This window comes from Diabrotica virgifera, chromosome 6 (assembly GCF_917563875.1).
Source record: "Diabrotica virgifera virgifera chromosome 6, PGI_DIABVI_V3a".
NCBI classification, from domain to species: domain Eukaryota; kingdom Metazoa; phylum Arthropoda; class Insecta; order Coleoptera; family Chrysomelidae; genus Diabrotica; species Diabrotica virgifera.
The window spans coordinates 191,193,106-191,207,624 of record NC_065448.1 but is presented as its reverse complement, the minus strand read 5'-3'; the positions used below and the strand labels follow the sequence as shown (position 1 = coordinate 191,207,624).

The window sequence follows — 14,519 nt, the reverse complement described above, 5'->3', positions numbered from 1 at the left end:
TGAATTAGAGTTCGCCAGTGTGTTATTTTGTGTAAATAAATTACGGTTTTACCTACTAGGGGCAAAATTCACCATTGAAACAGACCATGCAGCTTTGATACATATAATGAAAAATAGGCTGGTAAATAATAGAATTCATAGGGGCATTCTTTTACTTCAAGAGTATGATTTTGAATTTAAATATATCAAAGGAACTGACAATATCTTGGCTGATGCGTTGACGAGAGATGAACAATTCCGCAAAGAGGACCACAAAACTCTCCACGTTGGCATGAACATAATGAGAGAAGAAGCAGGCTTATTTTCTTTGGCTCAGATCAGGGAAAATCAGGAACAACTGGATGAAAGAGAAAAGCAAAGGGTCGAACAAGAGGATAACTTATATTTTAAGAGGGTCGATGGTAGAGAACTATATGTAATCAAGGAACAGATGGCAAAAGAAGTTTTAGCAAAATTACACTGTGACAACGGACACATTGGAAGCAGGAAGGTGTGGCTTATGTTCAGGGAGAACTACATTTGTCGAAAGGACTATACAATAGCCAAAGAGATGACTCGAAATTGCGAGACATGCCAAAAGTGTAAAAGTAAGAATTTCAAAAACGAAAACATCACAAAAAACGTCATAGCTCGGAAGAAACTGGATATTGTCGCCATTGATATGTTGAGCGATTTAATAACAACAACACAGAGGAATAAACACATATTAGTTATGGTGGATGTTTTTTCAAAGTATTTAAAACTGTACCCATGTAGAACCACGAAAGGAGCTGAAATACTTCGGAAGATAGACGATTTTATCGAAACAGTGGGAAGACCAGACAATATTTTGTTGGACAATGCAACATACTTTAGGAACGACCGTTTTAAAGGGGAATTAAGGGAGAGAGGCATAAATACAAAATTTGTAAGCATCCGACATCCACAGAGCAACCCATCAGAGCGTTTTATACAAGAAGTCACAAAATTTCTAAGAATTGCTGCGGAAGAACATCATCGACATTGGGACAGAAAAGTGTTTGAAATAGAGACGTATTTGAACTGTGCACCAAATACGGTTACCAAGGAGACGCCTTTATATGTAATGAAAGGAACAATGCCTACGAGACCGTGGGAAGACACCGCCCCCAGACAATACGAAGAAGTGATCGAGGTGGTTCAACGAAGATTGAGACGAAGTGGAGAGAAATATCTCCAAAGGCAAGAGAGGACCCGAAGAAGAAGGCCGGTTACATTCCAGAAAGGGGATAAAGTTTTAGTGATGGCACTAAGGGTGTCCAATTTACAAAATGGTATTTGTGCTAAATTTATGCCGGTATTTGAAGGTCCATATAGGGTCAATACGGAAAATGGGGTAAATAGTTATGAATTAGCGCATATAGAGACAGGCAAGATACGGGGTATTTTTAACATTCACGACATTTATAAGTATCATGAGTAGAGTTTGGTAACATAATGGAATAATTTGATCCTAAAAAAAACTTGTGTCATTTAAATAAATAACAGAGTTTTTCGGCAAATCAAATGGCGGGGAGTTGTTAAGATATGTAAAATTTGAATTAATATGGTTTCGATCTTAATATTTTAGAAAAGTTAAAACATATAATTGATTGTATTGTATGTCCCTATTGACAGATTGATAGATTTTCTTGGTTTCTGTTGTGTTCGTCTTAGTGGGTTTTTGTTTTTATCTATCAAGAGCGAATTATTGCCTCCCCCAGAATCCGTGAGGCAGACCTTTGAGGTGTGGGATTCAGAAATTTCCTTACCCACCTGGGGACCATTTCCGTTTGTTTTATTATTCGCCATGATAAAAAATCAATGCGTACTCCCTGTTCTCACTTACGGTTCCCAAACTTGGACGTTTACAAAAGCAAACATGGACAAGATCATAAAGACGCAAAGAGCAATGGAAAGGCAAATGTTGCACATAAAACTATTGGATAAAAAGAGAAACGAGTGGATAAGAGAGAAAACCAAAGTTAGGGATGTTAGACAAGAAGTTGCAAAGTTGAAATGGAGATTTGCCGGACACACTATAAGACAAAAGGAAGACCGATGGAACAAAATTCTCATAAATTGGAGACCGTGGCAATATAAACGAAGCAGAGGAAGACCACAAATGAGATGGGCAGATGATGTCAAGAAGCACGTGGGCTCTAGGTGGATAACTGTAGCGACAGACAGAGAAGAATGGAAAAGGATTGGGGAGGCCTATGTCCAAAGATGGACCGAAGAAGGCTAATTAGATAGATAGAAAACATATAATAAAAATATACCAAAATTCATTTCGAAGAAATGAAAGTCAATTATCTTTGGATGGCCGTAGGTAAACAAAATTTAAATAGGGATTAAGTATTTTCTTTGTACAGTTAGTATGATAAGGAAGTGGTTATGTGTTTGGACAATGAGACCGGGTTAGGGATCAATTGTATTTAGAAATTTAAATGAATGTAATCTCCTTAAAAACCGATTGGCATGTAATTAGTTTTAGGAAATTTCTAATGGTAGGAAAAGTTGGTGTTGAATCTGACATTGACAATTTTGAATTTAATTTTTGGAATCGTTGTCAGTGGACTTTCATAATTTTTTACATAATTTAATTTTACGGTAGAATAATTTTTTCAACGTTACTGTTTAGTGCTGGCCTTTAAACAAATGTGATTCTAGACGATAGTTGTTAAATGATCGTCAAGTCGAATAGTGGTGATCTCTGAGAGTCTCCTGAAGTAGTAAGGCAGATAAATGAATAGCTGTGAGTTTGTTGAAATAAGTGTCCTGACGGAGGCTCATCACGTAAAGCATTGTAAGTTATATTGTTCTACTTATATTCCAAGAGTCACCGTTGCATGCCGGAACGAGAAATAGATTCAGTTTATTGAGAGGAGAAAAGGCTAGCATTGTTTTTTGAAAGATACGTGCATCTGTAGGGGGTCATTGATGACAATAGGCTTGCAATAGTTTGTTGCGAGATTGCTGACTACATAGGGGGCTGCTAAGAGTAAATTGTAGGCGACCAGAGACAAGAATTTGGACAACTCATCATCCGAGAGACAGTTTTTATTTTTTTTTGTAGAATTATTCATAACGCAAATTTCAATAAGTACTTTAGATAGTGGTAGGAGTATTTCAATAATCAGAATAGGAGATATTATTTTTAGAGGATATTTTGAGGGTGAATTTATTTCAATAGATGTTTTTGTACCATATATGTGTTTTATTCCGTTAGTCTTTGACCTTATTTATCATATGTAAAGCAAAGGAGATATTGAAGCACGAGAATATAAAACCCTGAGATTAGAGCATTAAATAGTGTGATTAAATCATAAGTGCATCATTAAAATTAAATTTAATTAATTAATTAATTATCTAATCAATTGCTTTGAGCACACCGATCTTTGAATATCACATTAATACATATAAACTATACATAACTAACATAGAAAACATGCGATATGATAAAAGAATAAAACAAGCTAAAATTAGTTTACAATGTCATATAAATGCTTTTTACACGCGTCAGTTGACTTTAATTTAAAAACATCCAACGTCAATATATCACTTAAATTGATTGTGACTTTATATACAACCATTTTAGAGATTAAATTAAAACATCAACAATACAGCAACGTTTAGCCTTCTACCTTTTATAAGTTATAATTTGATTTATTTTTATTCTATCGATATTCATGCAACAATTATTATTAGGTATATTGATTTTTGGCTACGGATAATAAACTGTTATAAAGAATCATGTAATTATGTCGTTTAGGCTTCTGATAATATACAAACATCTAAAATTTAAAATTATTTGATTTATATAAGAATCCCTTCAAATAAAAAATTACTGCGCCCATGTGTAAATAGTCAAACTACAGCGGACCAGTAAATTCGTTCATTTCTTTCTTAATCCGTGACCGGTGTATCCCTACCGAATACATTATTATACACATATTAGTACATTATTATTGGACATACTTATGTTGCACGACGCGAACATGGAGATCCAAATGAGTTTCGAGAGAAGAAAAACAGAGCAGAAAGACAGGAACAATATAGGAATACATAAAGAACTCCACAAAAGGCCACACATACAAAGAGAGGAATATTGGGTAGACGTCGAAATTGTTACGAAGGCTACAATGAACCCAAAAGTTGGCAAATCTGGTTAACCAGAGTTCCTACTTAATTTCCTCCAATAACGGTCAATAATATCGCCCGTCCGGAAGAAGAATGACGTAACTGCAAAAAGCAAGTTTCTTCATGGGAGCAGAAAAACAATTTTTGGCACTGAGGCACTGAACTGAAATCAAATCCTTTCATCCTTTCCGGGTAATTATCAAAATAATTAACAAAGATGCTACTAGCACCATCTATGAATCAAAAGTCTAATAAGTCAGGAAATAAAATTCGAAATTATCTATATTCTGAGCTTTTTAAGTTAGAAAAAATAAAGCATATTTTGATAATTACCCGGAAAGGATGAAAGGATTTGATTTCAGTTCAGTGCCTCTACCCAGGTGCTCCGATGAGGAAACGGTTATTCCGAAATACGTATAAGCACATAGTAGAGGCTCTGTACTCTAATCAAATCTGAACCATCTCTTCTTTTCTTTTGGTTTATATTTTATTCAGCTTTGGTGGATATTAAAGGAAATAGTTCGCTAAAATTATTATCACGGTGAATGACAGGACGTGAAATGCAATTTAGATTTCCCTTGTCGAGTATTTCGCCACTCTGCTATGCTTTATTTTTTCCAACCTAAAAATCTCAGAGGATAAATAATTTCGGATTTTATTTCCTGACTTATTATTTTTAAATATTTAGTATGGCGGTTATTCTTACAACGATGGCCTTTATTTTCATCCCTATTGGTTCGAATTTCATTATCTTGATTTAACCCCCATTTTCAACCCTTTCTACGGTTACGTCATTCTCCACAAAACGTTGTTTCTTTGAAACAAGGTTTACAATAGCGCATAATTCAATGGGGGGTGTTGGGGTGTTTTATAGAGGTAGTACCTTTTATGAGAACGGCCACATCGAGCGTAATATACGGGAGATGGTTCGAAGTAACTTGTCCTCATAAGACATCCAACTGTCACTTATGGCTCCACGTACCACACCCTGGGCAACTGCATTGGTCTGTAGGCTAAACTAAGTGAGGATAACCACGGAGCGATTGCCGGTATAAGCAATCTCCACTTACTAGCCAACAGCTTCGGGTGGATGAGCTAGTAAGTGTTAGGGCACTCTTTTGTCCTGAGACTGAGGAATCGGTCTCGAAGGCGGATGAACCCTACAGAATGGTCAGCGGCATAAGGATGCAGAAGGCAACGGGGAACCACTGCATTAAGGACTCATAGAGTACCCCTAGTAGTAATCATCATGGTGGACATGCAAAGGAGAAGTACTGATCATGGAAGATCCGGCAGAGGAAGACAAATAGATAAGTACAAGGCTTCCTCGGTCGTAAACCTGCGAAACCCTTGTAATAAGAAAAAGACAACCATAAAAATTGCTACGTGGAATGTCAGGAGCTTATTCTCTTCGGGAAAATTAGATAACGCCGTGTTGGAAATGGATCGTTTGGGTATAGACATATTAGGCATAAGCGATACACAATGGCCAGGAAATGGCAAATGCCCCACAACTAATCATGGTATGTTTTATTATGCCGGAAGTGACACCACAACCCATCGATACGGAGTTGGAGTCATCATCTCAAAAAAATGGAAAGATGCTGTAGCAAATTTTACTCCATTCTCAGAGCGCGTGATGTTAATACAACTGAAAGATAAGAAGAACATAATAAACATCATACAAGTGTACGCTCCTACAGCAGACAAAGACGAAGAGGAAATAGAACAATTCTATAATAACTTAGAAGAGGTGATGAGAACAACAAAGAGACAACACATTAATATAGTAATGGGCGATCTGAACGCCAAGGTAGGTCAGGGTAAAGTTGGAGAAAATGTCGGTGAATACGGCTTAGGTAATAGAAATGAAAGGGGTGATCGTTTAGTTCAGTTTTGTCAAAGCGAAGATTTAATAATAACTAATACATTCTTTAAATTACCCCCAAGGAGACTGTATACGTGGACGTCACCTCAACACACACAACAAAAAGTAATCAGAAACCAAATAGATTACATAATGGTGACAAAAAGATACCGTAATGCCGTGAAATCTACTAAAACTTACCCTGGAACTGATATCGGTTCGGATCATAATCCAGTAGTATCTGTGTTAGAAGCTAGACCAAAGAAAATGAGAAAAACCATCATCCCAACGTTAGACTTAAGTCAGCTTAAAAGTGAACACCGACGACAAACAGTGCGCGAAGAAATCAACACCGACCTCAGTGTAGCAGAAAACTAAATCCGCAGAACAGACAACATAGATGAAAAACTGAAGTATATAAACACTATAATAAGAACTACGGGAAAGAAACACCTAACCAAATCTCCAAAGAAACATAAGGTGTGGATGACACCAGACATACTAGAACTAATGGATGAAAGACGCAAATTGAAGAATAATTCAGAAAAATACAGAGAGGTTGATAAGAACATAAAGCAAATAATAAAGAAGGCCAAAGAATCATGGATTAAAGAACAATGTGTAGAAATGGAAGACTATGAAAGAAAGTATGACACATTCAATATACATAAAAAAGTAAAAGAACTTACAGGAACCCAAAGAAGACATCAAATAAGTTTGCTTAAGGACAAAGACGGAAATATTATTGTAGACTTAACAGAAAAAATTAATAGATGGAGTGAATACATAAGAGACTTGTTTGAGGACAACAGAAATAATATTGACAAGGTAAATGGTGAAACGGGACCTGAAATCCTAAAATGTGAAGTAGAAATGGCACTTAGAAATTCCAAAACTGGAAAGGCAAATGGACCCGATGAGGTTCCTACTGAATTACTAAAGCTCTTGAATGATGAATCAATAGGTATAATATTGCACTTATTTAACACAGTATACAATACTGGTATTATACCTCAAGAGTGGCTGCTCTCTACATTCGTTACACTGCCAAAGAAATCCAATGCAAAGGAATGTTCAGAACATCGAACAATATCTTTAATGAGCCATCTACTAAAGATATTTCTAAAAATCATCCACAACCGAGTTTATCAAAAGTTTGAGTCTTCTTCTTCTTGTAGTGCCTATCCGTTTCGGATGTTGGCGACCATCATGGCAATCTGCACTTTGCACACTGCTGCTCTGAAAAGATTTGTAGTGGTTGTGTTGAACCAAGTTCGTAGATTTTTCAGCCAGGAAATCCTTCGCCTTCCTGGTCCTCGCTTTCCCTCTACTTTTCCCTGCAAGACCAGTTGCAGCAGTAGATGTCTCTCACTGTTCCTCATGATGTGACCGAGGTATTCGATTTTGGCTGTTTTTATTTTGATTAACAGCTCTTTTTCTTTTTTCATACTCAGCAAAACACCCTCATTAGTAATGTGGTCGGTATAAGATATCTTCAGGATTCGACGATAAAGCCACATCTCAAAAGCCTCAATTTTCTTGCAGGTGGCGTCTGTGAGAGTCCACGACTCAACTCCGTACAACAGTATAGGAAATATATAACATCGTAGTAATCTGACTTTTATGGGTATCTACAAATCATGACATTTGAACAACTTTGCCATTTTTTGAAATGCAGATCTTGCTTTCTCTATCCTACATTTGATTTCTATAGAATGGTCCCAATTTTCATTGACGTTCGTACCAAGGTAGGTGTATGTTTTTACTCTTTCTATTTGTTGACCATTCACACTGATTCGTCCAAATTGCTGTTCATTCTTAGAGATAATCATACATTTGGTTTTCTTAGTGTTTAGTGAAAGTGCGTATCTCTGACTGACTTCTGCGATTCTGCTCATTAACTCCTGTAGGGCTTCAGAACTGTCAGCGAATACCACAGTGTCGTCTGCGTATCTTATGTTATTGATACATTCTCCGTTAATTCTAATTCCGGCTTCAACATCATCCAATGCTTCTTGAAAGATTTCCTCAGAGTAGATGTTAAACAGCAGTGGGGATAGTATACATCCCTGACGGACCCCACGTTTGATTTTGATATCGTCGGATTCTCCTGCCTCTGTCCGGATAGATGATGTTTGATTCGAGTACAGATTGCTGATAATCCTTAAATCACAGGTGTTTATTCCAATATTGGTTAATATCTCCATCAGCTTGTCGTACTTTACTGTATCGAACGCTTTATGGTAATCAACGAAACATGCATAAATATCGCAATTCACGTCTCTACATCGTTGAAATAGCACTTGTATACTAAATAGAGCCTCTCTGGTACCCACTGCATTTCGAAAACCAAACTGTGTTCGGCTGATTTTTTCTTCGCACAGTCTATATATCCTTTGATGTATAATTTTTAGAAATAGCTTAAAATATGGCTCATTAAGCTGATGGTTCGGAAATCACTGCAGGATACGGACTTTGTTTTCTTTGGTAAAGCAACAAACGTCGACTTCAACCATGCTTTTGGTATTACTCCGCTTAAATATATGTCGTTAAATATTTTGGTTAGGCGTTAAGTACCGTCGGTGTCAAATAGTTTTATGAGTTCAGCATATGCATTGTCAGGTCCAGGAGCCTTGCCATCTTTTAGTTGTGATATTGCTCTTTCCACTTCACCTGATGTGATTGGTAAGTGGTCATCACATATGTAGGATGGAGGTTGTTCGGATCTAGTATCATCAAAAAGTTCCAGTATGTATTTTGTCCATACGCAGATTTCTTGATTTCTGTCTGTGATGATATTCCCCTGTTGGTCTCGCAATTTGCTAGCTGTGTTGGATTTCTGAAGACCAGCTGCTTGTTTCACCTTTTTATGCATGTTAAACGTATCATGTTTTTGCTCTAACGACTCTATTTCTTCACACTGTGATTTTAACCAATTTTCTTTGGCCTTTCTTATTTCAGTTCTTATTTGTCTCTGAATCGCGTTGTACATCATTTTGTTGTTTTTTGATTTTCTTCTTTCTTCCATAAGTTGTAGTATATTGTCGTTTATCCAACTTTTTCTCATCTCTTTCTTTTCTATTAGATGTTCTTCTCTGATGTCAGTTGGAAGTTGGAGTCAGATATTAGTAATACACAGATGGGGTTCAGAAAAGGACTAGGTACTCGAGAAGCTCTCTTCGGTTTGAATGTTCTTACACAAAGATGCCTAGACGTTAATCAAGAAGTACATGCATGTTTTATCGATTTTGAATAAGCGTTTGACAGAGTACGCCACGATAGGCTAAGAGACATTCTTGAAAGGAAAGACATAGATAATAAAGATCTGCGAATAATTCTCAACTTATATTGGAATCAGAAAGCTAACATCAAAATAGAAAACGAGATATCAAAAGCAATAGAAATACGTAGAGGAGTAAGACAGGGATGCATTTTGTCACCACTGCTATTTAATATATATAGTGAAAGCATCTGTCAGGAAGCCATTTTGCAAGCAAATGAAGGAATCGTAATCAATGGAGAGGTTGTAAATAATATTCGATACGCAGACGACACTGTACTAGTTGCAAGAACAGTAGAAGAATTACAACGATTACTTACAAACATAAATTTTGCTTGCAACAATTATGGCATAAACATTAATATCAAAAAAACCAAGTATATGGTCTTCAGTAAAATCATGACACAACCAGCACATATTAGTATAAACGGCATTTAAATTGAAAAAGTATCAAGTTATAAATACTTGGGAACTTTAATAAACGAAACTGGAGACCAAAACAATGAAATAAAAAGACGTATCGAAATTGCCAGGGCCACCTTCATAAAGATGAGAAAATTCTTCTGCAACAGAGATATAAGCATCCCTCTACGATTAAGAATGCTAAGTGGCTACGTATTTAACACGCTATTATACGGTGTAGAGGCCTGGACTCTCAAACAAAACAACATAAAAAATATTGAAAGTTTCGAGATGTGGTGCTACCGTCGAATGCTGAAGATAAGTTGGGTTGAAATTATCACAAATCTTGAAGTAATACGAAGGATAGGAAGAGACCCAGAAATTTTATTAACGATAAAACGAAGAAAACTCGAGTATTTGGGTCACCTGATGAGAGGTCATAAATACGCATTACTTCAAAATATAATGCAAGGAAAAATAGAAGGAAAACGGAATCCAAGCCGTAGAAGAATGTCGTGGATGCGGAATTTGAGAGAGTGGTTTGGCTGCACCACTAATGAACTTTTTAGGTCAGCTATAAACAAAGTCAGGGTAGCCTTGATGATTTCCAATCTCCGATAGGAGTGGCACAGGAAGAAGAAAATAATTCAATAACGACGCAACTACCCTGTAGTGGCTCAGTATATAATTAAAGTTCTGTGGTTTTTGTATCATATTTACCCAGTATTTTAGAAGTTAAAATACGCAATATACAGGAATTGACCAAATTTGCAGTTACGTCATTCCTCTCCCTGACCGCGGCGGTATGAGCTGTTGATAGTTTTATATTTTTGAAAACCGTGAATTAAACATATTCTTGTGCAATCCCAAAATACAGTGGCTCGAACCTTTCCGAGACATTGGGCCACTCTAAAGTGATTTGTAACAATTTTGTCGGCTTAGGTCCTTCTGCTTTACCTTCATTATATATTATCTGATGCGAAGCAGTGGATCCGGGTTTCATTAAAGATTACCAATCGATATGAAAATACAAACGGACTGCGCTTCGTAAGGTCCAAACAATAAGTGGCCACATTCTCATATTTTTGGTCAATATTCAGCAAACGTAGCACCCATCGGCAGGATAATATTTTCAGTTTAAAAATTTCGTACACAATAAGACTATTATAAGGATAATAATAAGAATAAGAAATGGATAACTTCTTTACTAACTGTTATGGCCCCTGCTAAGTCACACACCTCACTTTAGCTTCATCTTATTTTATTTGTTACTCTTTTAAATAATTTTTGAAATCAATTCAAAAAATCCTTGAGTAAAAAAATTAAAAAGCTTTACTAGTATCTATTTTATTGCTATAAAAGCACACTTCCTTACTAGAACACATCATTTAAAACTAAAAGTGAAGACCATTAAATGTTTTTAACTTGTCACATTTTCGCATTTAACAAGAATTTTTTGTATTTTAGGTGGAAGAATCAACTATAAGACAAAGACTTGGTGGTCGACGAGACTCAGCCACACAAATATGCAGCATATCACCTCCAACAGAAATTCAGGAAACGTCTCCCCCAACAACAGGCCAAACAAGGAGAAGACGAAGTTCCTTAGCTCAATTAACAGATATTCTACGGGAATGGGGTGGAAGTACAAAAAAGCAACAAAAGCAATTATGTCGAAGAGAAACTTTGGCAGATCTGGCGAGATCATTGCCTTGGGGACGGCAAACTACGCAAGAATCAGGACCAACCCCCTGCATATCAACACAAAGGTAATACATTAAAGATTTATATATTATATCTAGAGCTCGGGAAATATGCAAAATGCATATTAAGTGCATATTTGTATATTTTGGATCATTTTGTAAGTGCATATGCATTTATTAAAATTGCATATTTTTAGACTTTTTTGCATTTTTTTGCATAGATGCATTTTAAAGAGAAATGATCAGTTTCAGATCTAAACAGTAAATCTGAAAATTCTCGTAGAACCACTTTCTGGTAATATCCTTAATACCTGCATTTTACAATTTATAAAACGACGAATAAAGGAGACGAAGGGGACTCTACAATAATATGCAGTCACATTCTGTTAGGGAAAACATTTTGTTATTGTTATGTGATGCTGCGCCATATGACCAAAGGTGGACAACATTTAAAAATATTTTTTTCAAATTTGTTACTTGTCTAGAGCACGCGTCTGCTACAAATAGAATAGGTACAAATAGAGTAGCAGGGCCTCGATTTTTGACCCTTCGCTTCGTTATCGAACGTATTCGTTTCGTATCTGTTTAGTATACGAAGCGAATACGTTCGATAACGAAGCGAAGGGTCAAAAATCGAGGTCCAGGATGCTACAAACTGTAAGGATGGAATTTACAATGGTCAATACCCTTGTTTCAAATATAAAAACATATTTTTAAAAGCATTTCTGTGAGTATAGGTGTATAAAGATCGTTTGCCTAATTTGCCTTTACCACCTTAACTTGTGATAACTAGATGGAGAACATGGTTAAATTCTGTAGATTTCATAACCGATAATCTTGAGGGAATTAGAGACGTCATTTGTAGTTTCGATGTAGACGTAACTCAGGTGCTATGAAAAATGTGTGGATGTTTTAAGAAAACCGTTATTAAAAAGTAATTTGACACATATCCAAACCAATTTTGTAAAAATTGCTTAGCCAATTACTAAATTAGAAAAGCGAAACATTTCTTTAGAAAAAAGTGTTGAAATTATCAATTCATTAAATGAAATAATTAAACACCTTGGTGAAACAAACAAAGTGTATCAAAAATCTGCACGGTGTTAAAGAAAGATGAGGGAGATCAAAAAATAATTAAAAAAGATATTATTAGGATGGGGAAATGTGAAGATAATTTAATTTTATAGGTAGAACTCTTAATTAAACAATATTTTAAGTTTGCTTCTTTAACTTCTTGTGAAGTAGAAAGAAGTTTTTCCATGTATGCTTAAAAAATTACAATCAGATATACCTGCGCCTGTTTTTCTGTATAAAATTTAGAAAAACGTTTAACAATGTATAGTTTTTTTTATGATTTTATCATAAAATAAATATTTTTTTAGCAAATACCTCGACAAACCATTGGCATCAAATAAATATTTAAATTCCTTCAAAACAAGGATTAGAGTGTTTTTTTATTTATATGCATTAAATGCACAAAAGCATATTTAAGTGCATATTTCAACTGTTTTTTGTGCATATTTGCATGCATATTTTAGAGTTTTTTAAGTGCACATTTCCCGAGCTCTATACAGGGTGTCCCAGACTAAGTTAGCCACGCTATATCTCTTAAACGAATAGAGATTTTCGAATGGGACAAAAAGGGGTCTTTTCTACTTGTAATACACTTTAATATGAAGTAGAAAAAAATCATCCCCTAAATATTCATCCCTTAGTTACAACCCTTAACTTTAATTTTTTTTAATAGCACCCTATATATTTTTTTATAGTTTTGGATGTGGTCTTCTATCGTCTATTCAACACATTTTTTGAAAATAAAATCGGTTCGTAAATAACCAAGAAAATATCAGTTTAGTTTTGTTAATTATGTGTCCCAGACTAATTTATCCAGGCTATATTTCTTAAACGAATAGAGATTATCGAATGGGACAAAAATCTATTACATACATAATTGTAATACACTTTAATATGGCGTAGAAAAAAAATTATCCTCTAAATATTCATCCCTTAGTTACAACCCCTAACTTTATTTTTTTTAAATAGCACCCTGTAAGTTAGGGATGATTTTTTTTCTACGCCATATGAAAGTACATTACAAATGGAATAGATCAGTTTTTGTCCCATTCGAAAATCTCTATTCGTTTAAGAAATATAGCCTGGAAAAATTAGTCTGGGACACACAATTAACAAAAATAAACTGATAGTTTCTTGGTTATTTACGAACCGATTTTATTTTCAAAAAATGTGTTGAATAGACGATAAAAGACCACATCCAAAACCATAAAAAAATATACAGGGTGATATTAAAAAAATTAAAGTTAGGGGTTGTAACTAAGGGATGAATACTTAGGGGATGATTTTTTTGTACGCCATATTAAAGTGTATTAAAAGTAGAATATGTCACTTTTTGTCCCATTCGAAAATCTCTATTCGTTTAAGAGATATAGCGTGGCTAAATTAGTCTGGGACACCCTGTATATCTAACGATCCACCATGCCTTATTTTATCCATTTTTAAACATATTATTTTACTTGTCTGTTTCGTTGGTCAGCATCCAGCGTTATTTCATTTTAATGGTGTCAGCATGTTTATTGCAATAAATTTTATCCATCTCCATCTCATCTGGCCCATTCCTTTACTTTTATATTACCTCTACCCTCATAGGAACCTCATAACTGATAAAAATGGATGAATTCTCCTAGAAACAATTATTAATAATATAAAAGTAGTTTTTTAAAGACAGGAAAATTTACTAGATTTAATGCATATGGCACATTTTCTTCAGAGACTTATCCATCAGCGATTTAACTTTAACTCCATTTCTACATTGGAATAATTTACATCTCCTATATGACAGTGATCATTTTCCCATAGTAATTAATAATAATGACAAAAAAAAATTACTTTTATTTTTTCGAGTCTGAATCTGACTATAGTTTTTCTGCCCTGTATCGGGGCCCCGTCTACACCCTTTGCATTTGCTAGCCATAAATAATTGCCGGTGCACTGTGATGAGAAAAGTCTTTATACCTTCAGGTGCTTCACATTCTGCTTTCTCCGTATTAACAAAGTGCGTCTTTACCAATCTTTATATCTCATTTAATTACGTTCTTTTTTAAAGCGGCAA

At 35.2% G+C, this 14,519-nt stretch overlaps 1 protein-coding gene across 1 annotated transcript in view; it reads left to right on the top strand.

The window, feature by feature from the left end:
- The window catches only part of LOC114329260 (uncharacterized), a 94,222-nt gene that overhangs the window by 22,775 nt on the left and 56,928 nt on the right, over positions 1–14,519 (top strand). The window contains exon 3 of the mRNA XM_050653133.1: positions 11,157–11,458. Coding sequence (XP_050509090.1) covers positions 11,157–11,458 — 302 coding nt within the window. The remainder of the gene's footprint in view (positions 1–11,156; positions 11,459–14,519) is intronic.